The sequence below is a fragment of the Aythya ferina genome (assembly GCF_964211825.1).
Source record: "Aythya ferina genome assembly, chromosome: 1".
Lineage (NCBI taxonomy): Eukaryota > Metazoa > Chordata > Aves > Anseriformes > Anatidae > Aythya > Aythya ferina.
In genome coordinates this window covers 181,384,003-181,408,105 of record NC_140296.1, presented here as the reverse complement: position 1 = coordinate 181,408,105, position 24,103 = coordinate 181,384,003, and the positions used below count along the sequence as shown (strand labels likewise).

The following is a 24,103-nucleotide window of genomic DNA, read 5'->3' as shown; positions in this document are numbered from 1 at the left end:
AGATTGTATCCAACTTTACTTCAGATAATACAGCCTTCAAGTACAGGACGCTTTCTTCAGCACCATTAACTAACTGGTAAGCTTTCTTTTACTTTAACATATAATACAGTTTACAGAATGTAATTCAAGATACTTGGTTTCACATACCTGCCTCCCATAGCTTTCAATGGTATCCTTGATCGCTTCTTTTTCACCTGATGATGACATGTGAAAAGTAGAGTCTGAGCACTCACCTACAGTGAAAACATCACATTTTTATATCCAACATGACTTAATACAAATTATTTATAGCTAGAGCACATCCAGAATCATTGTATTTATGAGGAAAACCTTAACGCAAACTAACATATCCCCTCAAATGCATGATTTACGATTTAGAGAAAATACTGCAACGCAGATTTAAGACATATCTTTGTGAACTTCTGTTTTTTTCCAGGGCACTTTTTTTTTTAATGTATAAGGAAAATTTGCTGAAAATTAATATAAGTGGTCACAAACACACCTTTAAGAAACAGGAATGGTTTATGTATATATAAATTTATATACGTTGCACACTCTGTGCCATACAGTAACTAGCTACATTCCTCCAGCTATTTTCATTTCGCTTTGTGCAGAAATGAACATGAACAAAATCTCATGCTCGAAGTCTTCAGGGTCCCAGGTTTACTCTGTACAAGAAAGAAAGATGCCTCTAGACATGGATCTAGACTGAGCATTTCAGTAATCATAATGCTTTGTTGAAATAAATCCAAACACAAAAGTTAGAGAGAAATTTTCACATATACTTCTTAATACCTTATCTTCAGGATAACACATGGGAGAAAAAAGACATATGAATAAAGACACACAGGAAGAACTGCTGACATGAAATGAACTATGAAAAGACTGCCTTTCCTTTCTGTGTTTGCAATGTTATACTGTTCCATTATGGGGCTACCGGTGAGTGAGCCAATTAGGGACTGTTGCCAAACTGCTTTCCATCATTTATCAGCAGTCCTGGCTATCAGGAGAGGCCTTAGTCCACTGGCAGCTAGGAAATGAGATGCCTATCTACAAGAAGGCCTGAAAGGAGGATGTGGGAGACTACAGGCCTGTCAGCCTGACATCAGAGCTGGGAAAACTTATGGAGGAGATTATCCTGAGAGCCATCACGTAGCACTTACAGGACAACCAGGTGATCAGGCCCAGTCAGCATGGGTGTATCAAAGGCAGGTCCTGCTTGACAAATCTAACCTCCTCCTAGGAGGAGGTGACGTGCTCAGCAGACTCAGGAAAGGCTCTGGATCCGGTCTACCTAAACCTCAGTAAGGCTTTTGACACCATTTCCCACAGCATTCTCCTGAAGAAGCTGGCTGCTTAAGGCTTGGACAGATGTACAATTCATTGCATTAAAAACTGGCTGGATGACCAGGTCCAAAGAGTTCTGGTGAATGGAGTTAAATCCAGTTGGAGGCCGGTCGCTAGTGGAGTCCCCCAGGGCTCAGTACTGGGGACAGTTCTCTTCAAAACCTTTACCAATGATCTGGACAAGAGGATCATGCGCACCCTGAGTAAGTTTGCAGATGACACCAAGTTAGGTGCGAGTGTTGATCTGCTTGAGGATAGGAGGGCACTGCAGAGCGACCTGCATAGGCTGGCCTTATGGGTGGAGGCCAACTGTACGAAGTTCAACAAGGTTAAGTGCCAGGTTCTACCTCGAGGCACAACAACTTCATGCAATGCTACAGGCTGGGGGAAGAGTGGCTGGAAAGCTGCCCAGCAAAAAGGAACCTGGGGGTATTGGTCAACAGCTGGCTGAATATGAGCCAGGAGTATGTTCAAGCAGCCAAGAAGGCCAACAGCATCCTGGCTTGTATCAGAAATAGTGTGGCCAGCAGGACTAGGGAAGTGATTGTCCCTCTGGACTCGGATCTGGTGAGGTCACACCTTGAGTACTGGTTCAATTTTGGGCCCCTCACTACAAGAAGGACATCAAGGTGCTGGAGCACGTCCAAAGGACAACAAAACTAATGAAGTGTCTAGAGAATAAGTCCTATGAGCAGCTGAGGGTGCCGGGGTTGTATAACTTGGAGAAAAGGCTCAGGGGAAACCTTAGTATACTTTATAATTACCTTAAAGGAGGCTGTAATGAGGTAGGGATCAGGCTCTTCTCCCAAGCACCAAGGGAAAAGAATAGGGGAAATGGCCTGAAGTTGCACCAGGGGAGGTTTAGGCTGGATATTAGGAGAAATTTCTTTAATGAAAGGGTTGTTAGGCATTGGAATAAGCTGCCCAGAGAAGTGATTGAATTACCATCTCTGGAGATCTTCAGGAGTGTGTAGATTTAGAACTTACTAGTAGTATGTTTTAGTGGTGGACTTTAGCACTAAGTGAAATGTTGTTTTAGATCTTAGAGGTCTTTTCCAACCTGAATGGTTCCATGGATTTCACTTAATTGTGTATTACAGACAAAACCAAAACTCTTAATTTATTACTGAGAAAGAATTTGAAGTACAATGTGTCTGCCCATAAAAGAACACAACAAAAAGACTTATGAATACCTTCAATATCCTCTGCATCTCCTAAACTAAATTCCTCCAACAGATCTGCAAAACAAATCAGATACTTAATTAAATATGCCTATCCAGAAAGATTATGAAGCTAAACCTAGAATAACAACATGATGTCATCTTTACCTGATTTCCGCCTTCCTCTTCTAGGAGATGTTTCATTCATTTCTAAAACTGACGCAGAAATCTTCAGCTATGAAAGACACAGTCCAGTGAACAAAAAAACACACCGCAAATTCAAAGTAACTACGTATTTTTTTAATGAACAGGACAAGTAGTCTGAAACAAAAGAACTGTTTACCTGCAAATTGCTGGGTTTCTCTGAAAAGCCTGGAGGTGAAAAAAGAAGTATTATTTTCTTTAATTGAAGGTATCTTTTACTCCATGCAATATCAGTTAGTTACAAGCATTATTTCATTGAGAGTACAATACCTAACATTCAATTACCTTATCATACAGCATTTGTATTAGCATACAAGAAATGCATAACACATTCTTTCCTACATGCACCTTGGAAGAAAAATAATCAAAAAAGTCACACAGCTAGAACGATTCATGTGAAGCAGTATGGTCATGCTTGTTAACTGAAGATCAAAATATTTTGTCCTTTTAGGAAGAAGCTGTATTCTACTTTCTAAAAGGACTATGTCAAAAGCCAAAGCTTATTACTGCTGTAATAATGATTATAAAACAATTCAACAGTACTAAGCATTTGATTATCCAACAAGTGTTTAACGTTGAGCTATTTTCCCTGTGATAGCACAGGGAGATTAAGGGCACAGAACAGAAAACTCATATAGGTGTCACTCATCAAGGTAAAATCAAGCTGGTTCTCAACAGATCATTTTGTTTTAGCTTGCAAGGAAGCAAATGAAACAAATGTTATTTGGCTGTAGCGGTTGCAATGTTTATAGCATTGCTCCAAATATAATTTTCAAATAATTTTTGTCCGACATTAACATCAAAGTACTTCCAAACTCATACAATCTGTGGCCATTAATTTCTTGAATTCTCTGCTTTAGTCATCTTACAGTTTGAGTCCTCTCATGAAATAAATATATGAAATGTTACAAAGAATGGCTCCCCAGAAGAATTCTCATATTAAAAAAAATAATTAGAATAGTATTTGATTTCAGCAAACTTGGTGGTCCAGTAATATGGAAATACCTTAGAAAGATTACCATAATCACCTCTTAACCCCTTTTCATATTGATTTCAAATTTAACCTAGCAGAATCGTACAACTCTGACTTTCATGACAACTAATCAAGCTCATTTAAAGCTCTCATCTTGTAAAGTTCTGCTTCCAGCCTACTAAACTAAAATTGGCCTCTACAGCTAATTTATTACACCCACACTACAAGCTGGATTGACAAGTCTTTTTTTAAAGAAGAAAATCCTAAGAAAAGAATTTTACCCCAACAGCAAAACTTTTCTGTTCTACACTCAAGATGGTCAAAAGGCAAATTTCACAAGCTACAGGAAGAAATCGTGAGGAACAGAACCTGAACTTTTCATCACATTTTAGCTCCTAGACAAAGCACAACATAAACCTATCATAAATTAAGCTACAAAAAAAATGTGCTTGTCCAGGTGATATTTCTTCTGCTGCGTTATTATCCAAGAACGTCTAAGTGTTCTGACAGATCAGTCCCAAACTACACACACTTTTATTACTGTAAGCAACAACCTGAAACCAAAATATACATGTCCAAAGAACACACATAATGCACACAAGGAATTCCTTTACTAATCAAACATGCCGTCAAGTGCTGCATTAACTGGTGTTAATTAACAAGTACCAAGCACTTCCTCATTGCTATGGCACGTAGCCACAGCATAACAGCACTCCTAAGGAAGACACTGGTAAAAGTTCACTTCAGTCTACAAATGCTTACAAACACAATCCACCAGAAAGTTACCATTGTTGCGCTCCACTGAAACACTCTGCAAGCATGCTCCATGTTCATCTGCAGCTGAGAGCAACACACCAGGCGACACTTTTCTCAGACTTTCAGAATCTGTCTGTATAATCTAGAACACATGCAAGACAATTGGTACAAACTTTTTTCCCCCCACTTATTTCCATGAAAAAAGCTGCCACTCAGACAATGTGCATAACATGATATCAAGTGTATCAAAAGGTTTTTGTAATTGAAGTCTTGTAAAGGACACATCAATGCATAGCACACAATGGAAAAGTCACAGCAGTAGTGTGTATTTTCAGATCTTTGGCTAAACAAACCCACTTATAACTCATCTAAACTATCCTGTAACACTGATAATCCTTAAACAGAATGGCCACAAAAGAGAATTAACATTGGAAATCAAGATGTGGATTGCAAATGAGTAACTGCAGCTCTGTGGCGATCCAACATTTGTACCAAACTTATCCCTGACATTCAAGTTGGAGCTTATGTTCCTGGAGCATGTATCCTGCAGTGGTGAATGAGTTCACCACTATGCTGCAAAAATGAAGCAAAAATTTGGGTTGAATAAAGACTAACAAGGCAAAGTTAACAGAGATTAACATTATCTTAAAAACGTTAGTCTAATATTTTTTAAGGAAGGAGGTGGGGAGGAATTCATTTTTCCTCACAAGAAAAGCCAGAGGGGGTTAGCTACAGACCCTGCTCTTTTGTCTAGCCAATTACCACAGACAGAAGGGACACATACAGCCAGCTCATTTGGTATCTATTGAAAATGACTTTCTAAAAAGGATGAAGTATACCTAAAAAGATAAGGGTTCCCTACAGAAAAATCTAGGTGTCTAGGTTGCAGACAGTAGGGGCAACCATTTAACACTGACTGGGGCAGCAGAATAGAGATGTATGGTAAACAAACAAACAAACAAAACAAAACAACAACAGAACAAATACAATCTTCACACCACCAGCCCTTTTGAGAAGCTCACAAGATTTTAAGTAGCAGAAAACTTCACTTTCTCGATATTGTACTAGACATCAAACTCAATGGCCAGCTACTAGAATGCCCACATCATTAGCTTGATCTACCTTTGTCCTGATTCTAACTAGAAAGCCTAGAGCACAAGCATTTCAAGGACCTCTAGTTACAAACATACAGCTGAAGCAACAAGAAGTAAACAAGCCTCATCAATGGCAGCGACAAATTCAAACACAAGCTCTGGATATGACCTTCCCCCCACTGGGACCACTACATCTTTCAGAGAAAGTACCTCAGAATCCCAGGGAGATTCAGCTTCCTCCTCTTGCTCTGCTCCTAGAACTGGCAAGGCACCTACAAAGGGTGGACAAAGAGAGATGCTGTGACATTTATTGCACTCCGCTTTTCCCCATCAGTCAAACCCTGCATCTGAATGAGTAACAGTTCTTCTGCAGAGGAGAAAATAAGAAATGAGTTATATTCAATGGTATCTTCATACACAGTCACATCACAGTGTTCTCTTTACTCCTCGTATTTCCTTTCAAGCAGAAGATGCTTAAGCATGACAGCTGACAAAGCTACAAACTATGCCTCGCACATATTTGGGAAATGTTCAGGAACTGCAGGATGCAGAGCTTGGGTCTTCTCTCTTACCTACAGGTCCAGAGTTTCACATTTAGGCACACCACCTTCAGAGCATTAGCTTCTGCCAGGTCCTCTGTGTAGAACCTGATCAGCAGTTACACATGCTCTGAAAACATCTACTGCATCAAGTTATGCTCAGGAGACAGACAATGGAACCAGTGTCTTCTCCTCCTGCTCCAAAACCCTGAGGTGAGCACTCTGTATAAGCTGGTAATGCTCTCAAGCACACAAAGGATTGGCACTGGGAGACCTCCTACATTTTTAAAACTGAACAAGGTGAAGCACTGTAGCAGAACAATTTTCTCACAGCTTGACTCAAAAGTCTTTCCCAGGCTTCAGCCAAGAGCAATCACAGCTTTTCAACATGGTAGTACAGGCCAGAAAGGGAAATAACTATTGTCACACCCAAGACACACCAGTTTCTCTCTACTTGTCTTATTCAGACCACTTCAGGGAGAATACAGCAACAAAAGCAAGAACAGCACTTGCTTCCTATAGAATTAATTTGGAATCCAACACCATGTTTTGTGCTCTGTAAGAATGAATGAAAAGGATAACAAGCTGCTGCCTTCCTCTGCCACTGCCCACTAGAAATCACAGCCAACAAGAGAATTTATCACCTCTGAAAGTCGATCACCAAATCACCATTTCAGTTCATTTACGGCACGTTAATACTTAGAGAGGAACAACTGGGATCAATATTTAATTAACTCACTTTTCTCAGCAGCTGTGTCTTCTGAAGCATTATGGTCTTGATGGGTATTACTATGAACAGAATTTTTCACACCCTCAATAGCTGCAGTTTGTAGCTCTCCACAAGCATCTTCCTTCTCCTCTTCTTCCCACTTAAGTAACTCTTCCTAAAAGAGACAGACCAAAACAGCTGGAAAGAACAGAAACAAGCATCTTCTTCAACATCCACTGACAACTTGGAAAATGTTTTTCTTGTGTAAGACAAAAGTAAAGCAAAGCTCAAAAGTCTCCAAAAGGCCTTCAGGTTTCTAGTGGGAATGTGCATGATTAAACAGCAATGCCTCGTGTCATAAACTTCATCTCTAGTTCTGAAAAGCCTCTGAAAAGCACTTCCTCATGTCAGTCCAACCCCAGCTTTATTTAAATCCTATTATTCAGGAACACATTCCTTCTTTCCCCCGGCTTGCTCCCCAGAAAATGACTAGCTTCCTACTCTCAATTTCATTGTTTTGTTTTCTTAGTTGCAGTCAACATGCTGTGAACTTTACTAAATGGCAGTAACACTTCACAAACAACATCTGTTCTCAGTTATATAACAGAGAAATTTCACGAATTTCAGATAAATGAAGTTTCTTGTCTTTCTCCTTCAAGATCATTGTAATCACACAAAAAATATTGAAAATAATGTCTGGCATTATTCTTATACCTAAGAAATTAGTTTGGCTAGAAGTAACACTTTTTAGTATCAAAAGATGATCACTGAAATACAGATATATGCAGTAAGTATCTGTAGGAATACAGCTTACTGTTTCTTACCTGTACTACCCTTAAAAATACACTTGTGATTCAATCATCCCCGTATACTTACCTTTGTGCTTGAGGAGAACACTGCCCTTGTGTTTTCTTCATATCTATTTAAGTGCATGTTTTCACTTTCTTGTTTCAGTGCTTCACAGACTTTCTTATCTACTTCTTCATACTCTTCTTCAGCATCTTCCTCACCCACATATTCAAAAATATCTGATTTTGGTCTTTGACTTTCAAGTCTTGTGTTTTCTGCTGCTGACTGAGAACCATTAATACTTTTAAAGCCATCACCAAAAGCTGACTTTTTCTCCATAAGACCACAACTGTCGGAGAGAGGCTGGGGGATCTCTTTTTTCCAGTCTGTTGTTTCTGAGTCTACAGAAGAGAAGTTACCCTTTTGGTGTAACTTCTCCTGAATCACGCTTTTTTTGTTCAAAGTTTCTTGTCTAGTTTGTAAATTATTTACATTTTGTAGGACAGCTTGTTTTGGTGTGGATTCATAAGATAATTCATTGTTCATTACCTTTGGAGATATCACTGTTTTATTTTCTTGCAACCTTTCATAACACCCAGCTATAAAAGATACAGGAGCATCAACAGATCCCTCCATCTTTTCATCAAGTTCTTTACGTATTTTCTGATCATCACCAAAAACATTTCCAGTCCCACACTGAGTTTCCCCTTCATACTTAACATTTCTAAAGCACCCCAATTCCTGATTAACTTTTCCTTTGGGTTCTATTTCACGCCCCTGCTCCTCCTCCATTATGCTGTTAGACTGAGTTTCTTCATCTTCCAGATCTTCCTCCTCCTTTTCACCTTGAATAAGATCTCCCTCTTCTTCCTCTTCATACTCTTCATCATCATCTCCATCGTCATTTTCATCTTCTTCCTCCTCTTCTTCCTCCTCTTCTTCTTCCTCGTCCAATTCCTCTTCTTCCAGGTTGCTTGCATCTGAAACATCTTGGTTCAACAGTTCACCACACTTTCCTTTGTTCAGATTTGCATCCGATGGTGTTCTATGTTTGAGGTTTTTCTTCTGTGACTTAGGACTTTCAATTCTAGAACCATCACCATCATCTTAAAGCATGAGAAAAGGAAAAAGGCATATGAACCAAATGAGTTACAAAAATAGCAACAGGCCTATTACCTGCTTAAAGCATAGAAGAGGAGTCATCTGGGAATGTCTGGAAAAGGAGCCAGGTAAGGGATTGTCCTGGGTCTGGCTGGGATGTTAACTTTCCCTGCAGCAGCCCATAGGCTACGTGCGTTGAGGCCCTGCTTCAAGGACGTGGTCAAGCATCGCTCATTTGTGGGAAGTAGAGAGTAATTTATTTCCTGTGCACTTCCACAAACCCTTTGCTTGTTGTTTGTCCCCCCTTGCCCCTTCTTTCCCTTTCCGTTTTCTTCCCTTTAGCTAAATTGTTTAATTAATAATTTTTCCTTAATAATTATTTTTTCCTTTAATTAAATTATCCTATCCTTATCTCAACCCGTGAGTTGTTTCTTTCCTTTTCTTCTTCCGCTCCTCTTCTAAGGAGGGGAAGTGAGAGAGCGGTTGTGGTGGAGTTCAGCTGCCTAGCAAGGTAAAACCACCTAATAGTTCTGTGGATAAGCAGGATGGTAGGAAGGACTTTATCAGGCACAAAGGCTTAAGAAGGGACTCAATATTTTCATTTTCATGATCTCACTTATTTTGCCCTAAAATGACTATGTGCTCTGTTCTTATACTACTACTTTTCTCACTTTCTATAGTCTAAAGGGGGAAAAAAATTACTCAGCTAGTTTACTTTTGTATCACATTATATCATGCAGTCTTTTCTAAATAGCTTACTGTTTTTCTTGAACTGCTGGGAAGCATTCATTAACAGCGTCAAGTTTGGCTTCTGTGGCTTCTGTAAATAAAAATATATTTGAAGAGAATTATTTGATCTATTTTTTGCTATCTTGTTTTTAAAAACAAATCATTTACTTAAATCAAATCTTGAACAGTAAATGCAACTGGGCTGTCCTTTTGACAGTTCTCAAGTGCTTGCTGCATCCTATGGGTCTAATTACACAAACTCTCACACATATGCAAGTCAGTGACTATTTTACCTCAAAAAAACCTCCTCAGGTACCCTTCAGCAAATTCTTTCTGAAACTGTATTTACATGCATAACAAGTCTAAAAATCTGTTTTTGAATTAATGTTTGTAATATGTAGGATGCTTACTCTTAAGTGTGTATAACTTGAGTAACTCTTAAAGTTCCTTAGACTTAACACACAAATTAGTCACTGCAAGTTCACCTACCAAAAGATCCCTAAATTTCAAAATCATTATTTGAAAAATACATCACTTCCATTTAAATCAATGTAAGAAAATGAAATAATGTTTAAACTACACACGCTTGAATCTCCGGCATCACAGAGTGTGTTGAACCCCACCAGTTCACCACCACCATACACCCCTTCCTCATTACTGCAGAATGCCACCGCAAAAGACCAGATGCTCCAGATATCACTGGAGAAACTGATAATCCTTCATAATACTAGCAAAAACAGTAGGAGATAACACATGTGGCTGATAAGAGAGTACCACCCGAGCATTCAAAAAATAAAAACACACAGTGTGAGAACTATACAATGTCATTCCAAATAAGAAGGGAAAAAAAGAAAGGAAGGGGGAAAAAAAGACTAATTTGAGCAAGTCATTCATTGAGCACTGGAGGAACCTGAAGAGAAGGAATGGAGAACCAGGTGCTGAACAGTTTCAGTAGACATTTTCAGTTAATAAACGCTCTTTTTCATTATCAGTTAGAATTCTATCACATAAATTAGGAGAAACAATAGCGACATTTGGAGAAGAATAGGTTATATAGTAACTTATAAACTTTCAGGGTCTGCAAATCTGACTCAAATGAACCAGAACAACTAAAATAATGTCGTTGCTTATCTTTTCACCTACTGCTGTTTTGCCCCAAACAACAATTTTACAGCATGCTCTGCCACAGCTACAATTCTTTTACAAAAAAACATACCTCACAGCAGCAAAAAAAAAAAAAAAAAAAAATGCTGTCAGACCAGAGACTGCTATTAAAGAGAAAACAATATTGGCTGGAAAAAGTTTCTTTGCTTTCAAATCACTTATTCTACAGAACAATTTTCCTGTAAAGGCACCATACCTTTGGGGTAAAATCAAGTTCTTCTTCCTCAGAAGTATGCCAACTGTCGTCATTCCCCTCTTTCTCAGAGCTTCTTAAAAAGCAAAGCAAAATGAATAGCAGCTCCTTCATATCATTCTTCAAGTAAGCATTAGGTATTTTTAGAAGTCTCACCTTATTGAGTCTCCTTGGGAAAAGTCATCTATTGCTGTTCAAATATTAATTAACATGTTGATATTAGATTTGGCATGCTAAAAATTAATCAATACAAACAAACATTTCACATGGACAACACTACAAATTGTAACAGAATGAAACTGGGGCCAATTTAATACAAGGCAGCATGAATGAAAGCATTTCCAAAGCACCTGCTTTTTCAAATAATATGGAATTTAAAAAATAATAATAATAATAATAAAGAAGATTGGTGATACCTTCTTTGGGCTCTTACATTGAAGAAATATCTCTAAACTAAAGAACAGCATAGCGTGACTATGCTAAGCTTGTGAACAGTTAACAAATGGTGGTGGTTTATGAAGACAGTAAGTAGATGAACCTTCAAAGTACTCATACTACACACACATTCACGCACCACAAGCAGAGTAAACATTAAGTGCTTTACACTGTCATACAATACACTTTATTTTCTACTTTACTCAACTATGGATTATTTTGAAAATTTAAAGAAAAATGAAAATGCATAGTCAAGACCTAAAGCTTATCTCTAGGTAAAAGGATCACCAGCAGGTCTCTATAACACACCAAAAAAGAGTATACAATAGACAAAAGCAGCATTACCAGGACATATTATACTATACTTCAAACTTTCTTTGGTGAAACGAAGGCAACTCTCACTTAGGATCATAGGATAAGTCAGGTGAAAAGGGACCTCAGGAAGTCTCTTAGCCAACTGCTTCCTCAAAGCCAGTCCAGATTTGAGGTCAGGCCAAGGAGGAAAGCCGAACAACCTCCCTGTTTTAACTGTCCTCATCATGGCAACGCTTCTAACATAGTTAGAAACTTTCCTGCTTCCACTTATACCTCTTGTCATGTACCACAAGGAAGCTCCTGGCTTTGTCTTCTCATATATATTGGAAGCTGCTGTTAGGTCCCCTTTGAAGCTGCCTCTTCTTCAGGCTGACCAAGCCCTGTTTTCTCAGCCCCTCCTCACAGGGCATGTATTCCTGCCCCTAATGAATCTGATGGCTCCCTGCTGAACGATCAACCTCTTCTGTACTGGGGGCTCAAAATTATAACCCAGGATCAAGATAGTCTAACAAGTCCCAGGTAGGGGCAGAGAATCACTTTCCCTAGTCTCCTGGCTGGGCTGCTCTTAACACAGCCCAAGATGCTGTCGACCTCAGCAGCCAGGGCACCCTGAGGGCAAGGCTCATGCTCAGCTTGCTCGCTGCCAAGACTCTCTGGGCCTTCCCAGCAAAACTGCTCCCCTGCCAGGCAGTCCCATCACGTTTTGTAGCAAGGAGCTATTCCTTGCCAGGGGCACAACTTGGCGTTTGCCTTTGCTGAATTTCTTAAGATGCCTGTCAGTCCACTTCCCCAGCTCGTCAAGGTCCCTCCAAATGGCAGCTCTGTGCTGAAGCACATCCCTCAGATTTCACATCTTTTGAAGACTTGATGAGAGCGTACTATAGCACATGCTTCAGGTCACTGAGGTACTAATAAATCTGCACTCTAGGGAGACAGTTTGAGAAGTGCTACAACCTCTCAGCTATTAACAACTAAGACAAAATAAAAGGATTCTGATTCCCAACACAAAAAGGAAAAAACAAGCACATATAATCTCCTAATCTCCACACAGAAGCTATGTCAGCATTCATGAAGTTCTTTAACCAATTGCTAACTATCATAAGTTTTTTGTTGTTGTTGTTTGTTTGTTGTTGTTGTTTTTTTAATAAACAGGACACTGGGACCTTCCATAAAATCATATGATGGCAAGTAAACCAAAGTCTTGGACAAAATTATTAAAGGGAAAACAAACCCAACAACCAAGAAACATCACACCTGAAGACATCTCCGCTACCAGTAGCCTATAAATGAATGTACAAGTTCTGTCTTTCCTAACGACAGAGTTTAGGTGAGAACTCTGAAGAGCATGTCTCCTGATCTGAATAGAACTTATTGTCAATGCAATACAGCTGAAAAGAAACGTGCCTCATAGAAATAGTTAGGGTGGAACAGTTATAAGCTTTGAACAGGTGACTTCAGTGTTTTCCATTAGTACTGTTACAGTTAATCAAAGCAGCTCAATAAATTATCTGAACTTTTGCTTCTGATGTATAATAAATATAGTCAATGATCAAAACCAGGTCACACAATCCTTTAGAAGGCAAGAAGTTCATGACATAGCTTTCAGTCAGACCTAAACCAAGGCTCTGATGCCCTGACACAGAAATAGGATCTAGAAAACCAGTCTCTGGGGACTGCTTGTTTTCACCATTGAAGCCCATTTCAAAGCACCATGAGAACAAATGTAAATAAATAAAAAGATATACTATCACTGGTGACAAAAGCAAACATTGAATTCAGTAATAAAAGACTCGCACAAAAAACATGCAAACGAAAACACCCCAAGCCAACTCTTAAAATCTAACTTATAGATCTCAAATCATCGAAGCATGGATCTCCAAGACGGTAAGTATGTATGATGTATAGGTGTTTGTGAATTATACAACATGTTCCATACTTAAAATGCTACAGAATACCTTTCCTTGATTCTCCTGTTCTTGGTGCCTGGTTAGGAGACTGTTGCATTCCTATATCCATTTAGGAAAAGGCATGGAAAGGACAGATGAAACAATTACATCAGAATAAATTTGAAATCTCAGAAACATGAGAAGCACATAGACATAGCTATAGCAGTGGGAGAATGCACTGTGACTATGAGCATATGTTTGTCTGTACTGCAAAACAGAAGTTTTGGAATACAAAATCACTGTCCTTTTGCTCTATCCAACCCACCTACAAATAAATTTTAAATTTTAGGTAACTGAACAATGCGGTTCTGTTATTGCAGCTGCCTTAAGCCAAATTCTTTCATGACAAAGCTATAGGTATTGTTTTGGAGCAGAAGGGCGTCCTACTTACATTGATTTTATCACAAATGCATGCAATGATGTGACAAAATGACTACTATCAAAATCATACAACAGTTAAGAAACGATTTCAAGATGTTTTCTCATCCCTTCTGCCTCTCTCTGTTTCCTTAAGAGGAGATACAGAAGATACTTTTCCTGACCTCAGGAGATGTAAAACACACTGGTGTGCTCATTTATTTTTCAAGAACTTTACCCTGCAGAAACAATTTAACTACTCATGGAAACACTGAAGGAACAACAGAGTAGTACGTGCTGCAGTAGTTAAAAAAGCTGTCATCGCAAACATACTAGAAATATGGATTGTGTAATTATTGTTTCCCCCAAAGAAATTCCAACTTAAAATCTAAAAACTCCGTCACTTGATACACTATTGCTGGAAGTCATTCATTTGGAGATTTTTGCAAACCTGTCTGTGATTAATAAAAACATTCACGTTCTGACATTCCGATAAGCAAGTGAGCTTAAAAATGCCGACTTGTTCAACATTCTACACAATTTCCTCTTCCAATTAGGAAGTGCAAAAGCAGCAAAAAGAATAAAGGTTAACATTGAAAATCCCAGAAATTTGATCAAAGAACCTGTATTTGATCAAAGAACCTGTATTTCTCTGCACATATGCCAGCTTTGGAATTACACAATACTAGTCCTCTTTTAAGCCACATATTTTAAAATAATACAGGCCTGTCAGACATTACAATGTGGCAACTACATGTGGAAACATTGTTTCCAAAACAATGTGGAAAGTAGGAACAGAGTTTTTGGGGTGAAAACAGTATTTTGCTGATTAAACTACCTGTATCAAGCCCTGCTGAAAAAAAAAACAAAGTTAAAAAAAAACAAAAACAGCCTGTGAAGAAACTTCAAATCTCTGACTAGATCAAAGGAACTGTTCCTAAGTCAAAGGCAAAGGTCAGCCCTAAATTCAGTTCTCCTTCCTGTGAAAAGTCCAGAAGAAAAAAAGAAGCCACACTTTTTGTACATATTTTTTGACACATTGTCAAAATAAAAAAGAGCAATTGCATTTGAACACTGTCTGCTTCCCCTTGGACACATCATTCTAACATAAAGCCCTTAAAAATACAGAATGAATAAACCCTCCTACTGATGGGTGAGAAACAAAGTATAAAGCAAACAATTTTATCTGTATTAAAATATATATTTTTTTTAAGATTCCTTTAGCACTATCTGAGCTCATAAGCATTGACTGGATTTTACAAACTCACTGAAAGAGTTTCTTTCTTTTAATCACAAGGCAATTTAATTGTTTTTCTGGATCACAAAGTTATATGAACTTTTAACTTTTTTTTTTGTTATAAAACTAATCAAAGTGGAAGAAAGGCCTCTTTATTATAAATCAGACTATGTCCAAGAAGATACAGTATACATAGACACTGAATTGTTGATAATGAAGTTACTCTTCCAAGACAATTTTTCCTAAGTGTCTCCACAGCACCTAAACAAAAGCAATTCTAACTGAAGATGAGAAATAATGTGACTCACTAAAATGAGCTTAGTACAAGTGAAACTATTAAAACAAACAGACATACAAATTCAGTGGAAATCAACAAGCCATTCATCTTTCTAACTCAGCTGCTGTTTCCCTACTACAGAAACGTGAGCCAACTGCCCAGGATGAACCTACAGCACAATCTGAAAGAGCATCTCTAAGCGTCTACCTGAAAAACAAAGCCAAGTTCCTTACTTGTCCTCCTTTCTTCCCGCACATCCCACCGCAAGGAAAACCTGTATAAATGGGCGATCTGATGGGCTGAAGGTAACAACCATATGAATTGATGTTAAATACACAAATCACAATTGTCCTCAGGGCTGGTAAGATGCACTTCAAACTAGCAAGAAACAAGCACATTCACAAAACTTCTTGTGATACTCCATCTGATGCCTCCACTAAAGTCAACACTGAGCACAAGAAGCTTGAACAATATAAAACACCTAAAGTAAAGGCCACTTATTTTTTCTCATTAGGTCCACCACAGTTAAATATCCTACCTCCTCTGTCCACAGCAGGTGCACCCAACGTAAAGCCAGCAGCTCCTGCTCTGTGAGGAGTCGTAAGTACTGGGATGCTTTGTTTACCGCCTGCAGAAGCTTCTCCTGTGTTCTCCCAGTCTGTGTATTCTGCCAGTTGTTTGCTAAGACTATATACAGAAAGAGAGGAAATGCATTTGGTAAGAATAACCACATACCTGTATACACCACTTAATGGAATAGTATCAGCCACTCGCTATCCAACCTAGATATATCCAAAGCCATGAAAATATGAATATTTTCATATGAATGTTTCATATGAAAATATGAATTAATTCATATTTTCACTCAAAGCAGCCAAGGGAGCTGCCAGGACCCGGCAGCCCTCGTAGGGCACGAGCAACCAGGATGGGCAAACGGGGGAGGCGCAGCAGTTCGCGCAGGCAGGGCGAGTAGGGGGGCGCCTTCACCGCTCTTTCGCAGCAGTCTTTCCCATTGGTACTCGTAACCTTCTTGCAAAGAGCCTGGCCATGGTATCAACCAGGCAGAAAACCATGGCCTCCACATCTCTTGCGGCCTCTCCAGCCACAGTCACTGATGTGGCTACTCAGACAGAGGGCTCGGGGAAACACACTGCCCTCCAGGTCTTGGTCTGCAGGGTGTGCCCGAGTCTCCTGTCTGTGTCTGACAGCAGCAGTGAGGGGTATGCCTGTGGGAGGTGTGCCCAGGTTGAAGAGCTGCTCAGCCAGGTAGCAGAGCTTCAGGAGGAGATGAGCAGGCTCAGGAGCATCAGGGAGTCAGAGAGGGAAATTGACTGGTGGAGGTGTACTCTACCCTCTCTGAGACACTCACAAGCCTGCCACAGCACAAGTGTCTCCTGCTACACAGAAGACAAAAGTCCCCTCATCTTGCCAGGCTGCAGGAGGAGACCTAGGCCAAAGGGGGGAATGGAGGCAGGTTCCTGTTTCGGGTGGTAGGCGAGCCCTGTCCCTGCCCACCTTCCCATCTACCCTTATGTAACAGGTACGAGGCTCTACAACATGACTGTCAGAACAATGAAGTAGACAAAAGCCCATCCCAGTTGGAGAGGGTGCCTAAGGCAAGGCAACATACCCCCCGCATTGCTACGTCGGCATTGCTACGTCGTCTGTCAAAAAAGAAAGAAGGGTTATTGTCATGGGGGACTCCCTTTTGAAAGGGACAGAGTGCCCAATATGCCAATAGGACCCCACCCACAGGGAAGTCTGTTGTCTCCCCAGGGCGTGGGTGAGAGACTTCACTAAGAAAGTCAAGTGCCTGGTACTGCCCACCGACTGCTACCCGCTGCTGGTAATGATGAGGTAGCAATGAGAAGTCCAAGAGCAATCAAAAGGCACTCTAGGGTGACTACTTAAAGGATCAGGGGCACAGATTGTGTTTGCCTCTATCCTTCCGATAAGGGGGATCGATGCTGACAAGCAGGCTCACCACATTAACACGTGGCTTCAGGACTCGTGCAACCGGTAGAACTTTGGGTTTTTCAATCACGGGAAGGTCTACGTGACGCGAAGCCTGCTGGCCTCTCTCAGACAGGGGTAAGGATTTTGGCTCAGGGTTTGGCAGGGCTGATAGACAGGGCTTTAAACTAGAGTCGGAGGGGGAAGGGGATAAAACCAGGCACGCCGGTGATGAGCTACAGGATGGTGCGCTACAATCAGAGGGACTGTGTGCCAGTGAGGTCCTGTGCAAGGTGCTGTGTGTAGGGAGGCACATTTGAAGTGCTTCTACACAAACTCACACAGTATGAGGAATAAAATGGACGAGCTAGAAGTCTTGGCCCAGTCCCACAGCTACAACATCATCGGCATAAGCGAAACCTGGTGGGATGAGTCCTGTGGCTGGAGTGCTGCGATAGATGGTTACAGGCCCTTCAGGAGGGACAGGCAGGGTAGGCGAGGTGGCGATGTATGTGGAGCATGGGCTGGACTGTGTGGAACTTCAAGTTGGTGATGGCAAAGTTGAGAGCCTCTGGGTAAGGATTAAGGGACAAACAAATAAAGGGGATGGCATAGTGGGAGTCTATTACAGACCACCCGGCCAGGACGACAACGTCAATGCAGAACTAAGAAATGCCTTGAAATGAACTCCCCTTGTCCTTATGGGGGATTATCAACTTGCCAGACATCAAATGGGATTACCACACCGCTGACACAAGCAAGTCCAGGAGGTTCATAAAGCACTTAGAGGATAACTTCTTGGTGCAGGTGCTAAGGGAGCCAACTGGGAAAGGTGCCCTCCTAGATCTGTTGCTGGAGAACAGAGAGGGTCTTGTGGGAGACGTGGCAATTGGCGGCCATCTCAGTCATAGTGACCATGAAGTGGTTGAGTTTAGAATTTATGGTGACAGAAGGAAAACTTCCACCAAAACTTCAGCCTTGGATATATGGAAAGCAGACTTCAGGCTGCCTAGGGAACTAGTCAGCAAGGTCCCCTAGTAAACCACTTTTGAAGGCACTGGCGTCCATCAGTGCTGGTCAATCTTTAAGCACTGCCTCCTAAAAGCACAAGATCAGGCGATTCCAAAATATCGGAAGTCAGGCAGGTGGGGCAGAAGGCTGGCCTGGCTGACCAGGGATCTTCTATTGGAGCTTAGGTGAAAAAATAAAGCGTGCAGCTGCTGGAAGGAGGGTCAGGCAACAAGGAAGGAATAAAGTGATGCTGTTCGTGTTTGTAGGGAGAAAATTCGTGGGGTCAAAGCCCAACTAGAGTTGAAGCTGGCCATGTTTGTGGGAGACAATAAAAAGTTTTTTTTTTTAAGATATGTGAACAGAAAAAGGAGAAACAAAGAAAACACAGGTCTGCTACTTGATGGGGAAGGTCTCACAGACAATGACATAGGCATAGCAGAGATGTTTAATGTCTTCTTCGCCTCTGTCTTCAACACTGATGATGGGCTTCGGGACCCTGGGTGCCCTGAGCGGGAGGTCCGTGACAGTGGGAATGACAAACTCCCAACCGACCCTGAACGTGTGCGGGATTTGCTGCTCCACCTGGATCCGTACAAGTCCATGGGCCTGGATGGAATCCATCCCAGGGTGCTTAAAGAGCTGGCTGATGTCATCGCAGGACCTCTCTCAATTATTTTTCAACAATCTTGGGAATCTGGAGAGGTCCTAGTAGACTGGAAGCTGGCAAATGTCCCAATTTTCAAGAAGGGTAAGAAAGAAGACCCTAGCAATTACAGGTCTGTCAGTCTCATATCGGTGCCTGGTAAAATTGTGAAGATGATTCTTGAAGTTATTGAAGCACACTTGGGGGACAATGCAGTCATTGGTCCCAGCCAACATGGGTTCATGAGGGGTAGGTCCTGCCTAACAAATTTGATTTCCTTTTATGATAAGATCACCCACCTAGTCAACCAAGGGAAACCAGCCAATATTATCTTTTTGGACTTCAGCAAGGCTTTTGACATGGTTTCCTATAGGATCCTACTGGACAAAATGCATACAACTTAAAAAAAAAAAAAAAAAAAAAAAGCATACAACTTAATAAAAACATCATACGATGGGTGAGCAATTGGTTGACAGGCAGGGCTCAAATGTGGTAAATGTGGTAAATGGGGCCACATCTGGCTGGCAGATGGTCACTAGTGGGGTCCCTCAAGGCTCCATTTTAGGGCCAGTCCTCTTCAATGTCTTTATAAATGATTTGGATGTAGGACTAGAAGGTCCTACATCCTCTTTGATTTTTTGAGCAAATTTGCTGACGACACCAAACTTGGAGGAGTTGTGGACTCTGTTGAGGGTGGAAAGGCCTTGCAGAGAGATCTGGACAGATTGGAGAGCTGGGCGATCACCAGCCACATTAAGTCTAACAAAGGCAAGTGCTGGGTCCTGCACCTGGGATAGGGCAACCCTGGCTATACGTACAGACTGGGCGATGAGACACTGGAGAGCAGCCCCACAGAGAGGGATCTGGGGGCTGTAGTTGACAGCAAGTTGAATATGAGCCAGCAGTGTGCCCTGGCAGCCAGGAAGGCCAACCGTATCCTGGGGTGCATCAAGCACGGCATTGCTAGTCGATCGGAGGTGATTGTCCCACTCTACTCTGTGCTGGTCCAGCCTCTCCTGGAGTTCTGTGTGCAGATCTGGGCACCACAGTACAAGAAGGATATTAAACTGTTGGAGAGTGTCCAGAGGAGGGCAACAAAGATGGTGAAGGGCCTAGAGGGGAAGACGTATGAGGAGCAACTGAGGGCACTGGGCCTGTTCAGCCTGGAGAAGAGGAGGCTGAGGGGGGACCTCATTGCGGTCTACAACTTCCTCGCGAGGGGGACTGGGGAGGCAGGTGACCTATTCTCTGCAAACACCAGTGATAGGACCCACGAGAATGGTGTTAAGCTGAGGTTGGTCTAAACTTTTGGGTAGACCTGTACGGTGCCAGGAGTTGGACTTGATGATCCTTATGGGTCCCTTCCAACTCGGGATATTCTATGACTCTATGATATATTCACTAAGGTTAATGCATGCTCTACTTACTGCTTTGCTTATTACATACCCAAATACTACAGTCATGTTTATTATACAGATGCGTATTTGTATCAATGAAATTCACTCCTGCTTGGTACACTTTTTCAGCATAGTTTAAGCACACATAACTGCCATTAAGAATGAACACCCATGGTTGTAACACTTAAATGTAACAGCAGCAAGATTGTTTAGTAAATTAACAGAAGTGGAGATCGCTGGATCTCCTCTGAAACAAAAGGTGTGTGGTTCTGGTAAGAGGATTGAAATACAGTAACAATAGTGCTGGTTTGGGGAAAGAGTTTACAAACTCTTTTTTACAACAGGATTTACAGATCCAGTTTGTCAAGCAAGGATTTACAAATACAGTTTGTCAAGCTCCATATCTAGATAACTGCAGGTTACAGAAACTTAAGAGTTTATAATGGCCAGGTATGAGCTTAGCGACACAAACTAGAAATTTAACATAATTTGGTGTGGAAGTGTTCTTCAACTTCCAAATTAGTAGTAGACAGGGGAGCAATAAATTCTAGAAAATTGAAGCTGTGCTCAGTGACAGAGTTGTCCCAAGATACCATTAAACCTTGGTACTGTTAGCAGAAAAGTCCAAAGCCAACATTGATAACTGACAACTTAACAATTCTAATAATAAAGTTAAAAGTTTACCTAGAATATCCATGAATAATAGCATAATCCTCAGCTGTCCACCCTTTAGTGTCTTTATGGGAAAGATCAGCACCATAGCGAAGAAGAACTTTTATCAAGTTAAGCTCCCCACCAGATGCAGCAGTCATAAGCGGGGTTCTGAAGCATCCAAAATATAATAAGAAATAAATCATTTTACACAGACACTGCAATTAGTTTAATTCTTATTTGCTTACTCTCTCTCTCAAAAAAAAAATCCTCGTTAGTTTAAAATGAACAAGAGAAAATGTATTTTAGCTACAATAAAATGTGAGAGGGAATAAAAAAATTGTTTGATCCTCAGACAAAGCTCCTACATTGACATATGAACTATTCCTCAATTTGAAAAAGCATTTCCTTCATAACAGCAATGCTCCTAACAAGTCTCCTGCCACGGTGGCCACCACAAACAATGCTTTCCTGCAATCTTCAATGCAGAAAACATGCAATGATGCATGTCGGTGGCCTTCTGTAGACCTGCTTCCAGCAGTCACACAGGAAACTCCTGTGTGGCTCTTTCTATGTCAGTGTTCATTTTCCTGTGCCTCTCATCAGTCCAACCTGAAGACGACTAAGGCAATCCACCAACATCTCACCTTTCACACTGATCTCGAGCATGCACATCAGCTCCTTTTTTAAGGAGAAATTCTACCATCTCTTCATGATGTTCCAAAACAGCAAGAATAAGGGGGGTATATCCCTCCTGAAAGGGCAGAAAAATCATTCAAGTTAAAAATCTAAACCAAAAAACTCTTCAATAGAAATATTAATGCAACTCTTTGGAAGAACTTCCCTAACAAATCTCAAAATTTACCTTATTTTGAGCATCGATATGGGCATTATGCTCAAGTAACATCTCTGCTAGAGATGCATTCGGAGCTGCGGCAGCCAAGTGAAGGGCAGTGTTGCCACTAGCATCTGCCAGGTTTGGATCAGCACCGTGCTCCAGCAAGATAGCCACACATTTTTCTTTCTGGCATTGTACTGCCTGGAAACGATACAAGGAAAAAAAATTGCAACAGTCACGTTTCACTCTACCAATGAATACCGCAAATTCCCAATGCTGGGAAGCCTCTTCCAAGAGTAGCTATAATACACCTGTTTCTACACAGATTTACGTAAAGAATTCAGCAAGATAGCCATCATTTAACATATAATCAATAAGCCCCACTTTGAGTAGGATAACACATTCCACATACCTTCATCAGTGGCGATCTGTTATCATTGTCAAAAAGATTTAGCTTACACTTGTTTTCTACTAGGTATGTAACGACATCCACATGTCCATTTGCGCAAGCAAGATGCAGCGGTGTCCTAAAAAAATAGACATATTAAATTCACACTGACAGATGAAGAAATGATTTCAGTCTGTGGTACACAGATAGGGCAGATTTCATGTCTCAAAATATCGAAACAGAACAAATACCCAAGCTCATTCTATTGCCAGTAACAGCAGTTGCACATCCAAAGCCTGAAGCTGGCTAGGAAAACCCCTCCACAGCATTTGCTTAGTAAGATGACATTTTCTCCGCTGTATAACTGAATCTGCACAAACAGATTCCTGTGTCCAGACTCTGGTCACTGCCTCCAGCACAACTGCACCCATGACACAGCACGGAAGACCAAGGCCTGGGAATCTGAGGTCTAAAGCAAGTAAACCTCTAAGTCCTCACAGGGTCATTCACATGCCAGAAGCATATCAGAGATCTAGGAGATGGGTTTTTAGCAAGAATATTGATATTTTGCTTTGCTTTTTGAAAACACCTGCTTTTGCTTTTTGCTAGCTTGGTTACTACTGCAAACATGAAACTCACATAGGCATCAAAGCACCTTTGGTAATCTCTAGCAAAACAGACACAACACCGTAATCCTGACTACAGGAAAGTAGTATGTCGCCATTCTGACATTTATAACTGTCATACAAATGGAATACCACAGAAGAAGATTGTGCAACAAAAATCCTGCAGTTCCTCAAGAACTGGGAGAGAAAGAGTCCACTGTTTTTTGAACTCCATCGCTGTGGGTAAGATCTTTCTCTGCATTTAGGAAGCCTCAAGTAACCTTGGAAAAAAACAACTGTTGGGGTATTTTGTTGAGAGACAGGAGCACAACCGCTCTCAGGCTAGGTGGGAACAGAAAAGGAGAGGTGCACAAACACCGTGATGTGATGCAGAAACAGCAATTTTTAATGCAGATACTTCTCTTCCCTTCACAGGGCAGCTAGCAAGCCTCCTAAAAAAAAAAAAAAAAAAAAAAAAAAAAAAAGCTTCTGCCAAGGCAAAAAGGATGAAGACAAGTAAATCGCACAAAACTTCAGAGAACCTGTCATGTCTCGCTACAGACAGGGAACAGCAGCAGCCACTTGAGAGCGACTATTTCCCCTTTTTGGAGCAACTCCCGTAGGAGCGTGCAGGACCCTTCAGCTCTGAAGGTCTGACCGTGATCCCCTGAAAGCCGCCCAGCACAGCACGACAGCAGCGGAGTGTGCAGACCTCAGGTGGGCAACCGATAACCACAACGCTGAAGGAGCCTGTGATCGCCTCCAAGCTGCTAGCACCAAGCGCCGGGAAACGCGCTGATCCTAAACAAGCCACCGCTGGCTTCGCAAACAAGAAAACCTTCGGGCAAGCTGCAGCCCTCTCGCCGCCCTCCGACAACGCCCCAGGGGCGTGTTTTGGGGAGCGAGGGGGGGGGTCCTGCGGGTTACAGGGACCCCTCCCGCCCCACCCTTACCGCTGCGCCTTGTCCCGCTGGTCGATGCCGTGTTTCCTCAGCCCCTGCCGCACCTGGGCCAGGTCGCCGCTGGCGGCCGCGCGGTGCAGCTTGCCCAGCTCCTTCTGGCGGAGCTCGTAGGTACCGCTGGGACAGGGCGAGGCGGCGGCGGCGTCGCCACCACCGGGAGGCGGCGGCTGCCCCTTCCTCTTCCTCCCGAAGCCGAAAATCTTCTTCATGCCGAGGCACGGCGGGGGTGGCTCAGGGACAGGCAGCCGGCGGCGCTTCCCCCGGCCCCGGCCCCGCTCGCTGCCCGCCCGCCCGGCGCGGGGCGGCTCTCCGCATGCGCAGCCCGCCCGC

The 24,103-nt window shown here is 41.7% G+C and overlaps 1 protein-coding gene across 8 annotated transcripts in view; it reads right to left on the bottom strand.

The window, feature by feature from the left end:
* ANKRD26 (ankyrin repeat domain containing 26) overlaps positions 1-24,103 on the bottom strand; it is a 59,681-nt gene extending 35,578 nt beyond the window's left edge. For 4 of the 8 annotated variants that reach the window (XM_084525082.1, XM_084525084.1, XM_084525087.1 and 1 more), the window contains exons 1-18: positions 23,765-24,103; positions 22,231-22,345; positions 21,846-22,019; positions 21,628-21,734; positions 21,014-21,151; positions 15,864-16,012; positions 13,464-13,514; positions 10,915-10,948; positions 10,762-10,834; positions 9,432-9,492; positions 7,659-8,677; positions 6,813-6,957; positions 5,745-5,806; positions 4,471-4,582; positions 2,851-2,879; positions 2,676-2,742; positions 2,541-2,585; positions 148-233 (exon numbers count right to left, since the gene is read on the bottom strand). In XM_084525082.1, coding sequence (XP_084381208.1) covers positions 148-233; positions 2,541-2,585; positions 2,676-2,742; positions 2,851-2,879; positions 4,471-4,582; positions 5,745-5,806; positions 6,813-6,957; positions 7,659-8,677; positions 9,432-9,492; positions 10,762-10,834; positions 10,915-10,948; positions 13,464-13,514; positions 15,864-16,012; positions 21,014-21,151; positions 21,628-21,734; positions 21,846-22,019; positions 22,231-22,345; positions 23,765-23,982 — 2,685 coding nt within the window. In that variant the 5' untranslated portion in view covers positions 23,983-24,103. The remainder of the gene's footprint in view (positions 1-147; positions 234-2,540; positions 2,586-2,675; positions 2,743-2,850; positions 2,880-4,470; positions 4,583-5,744; positions 5,807-6,812; positions 6,958-7,658; positions 8,678-9,431; positions 9,493-10,761; positions 10,835-10,914; positions 10,949-13,463; positions 13,515-15,863; positions 16,013-21,013; positions 21,152-21,627; positions 21,735-21,845; positions 22,020-22,230; positions 22,346-23,764) is intronic. The other 4 variants (XM_084525083.1, XM_084525088.1, XM_084525085.1 and 1 more) reach the window with 4 other exon arrangements.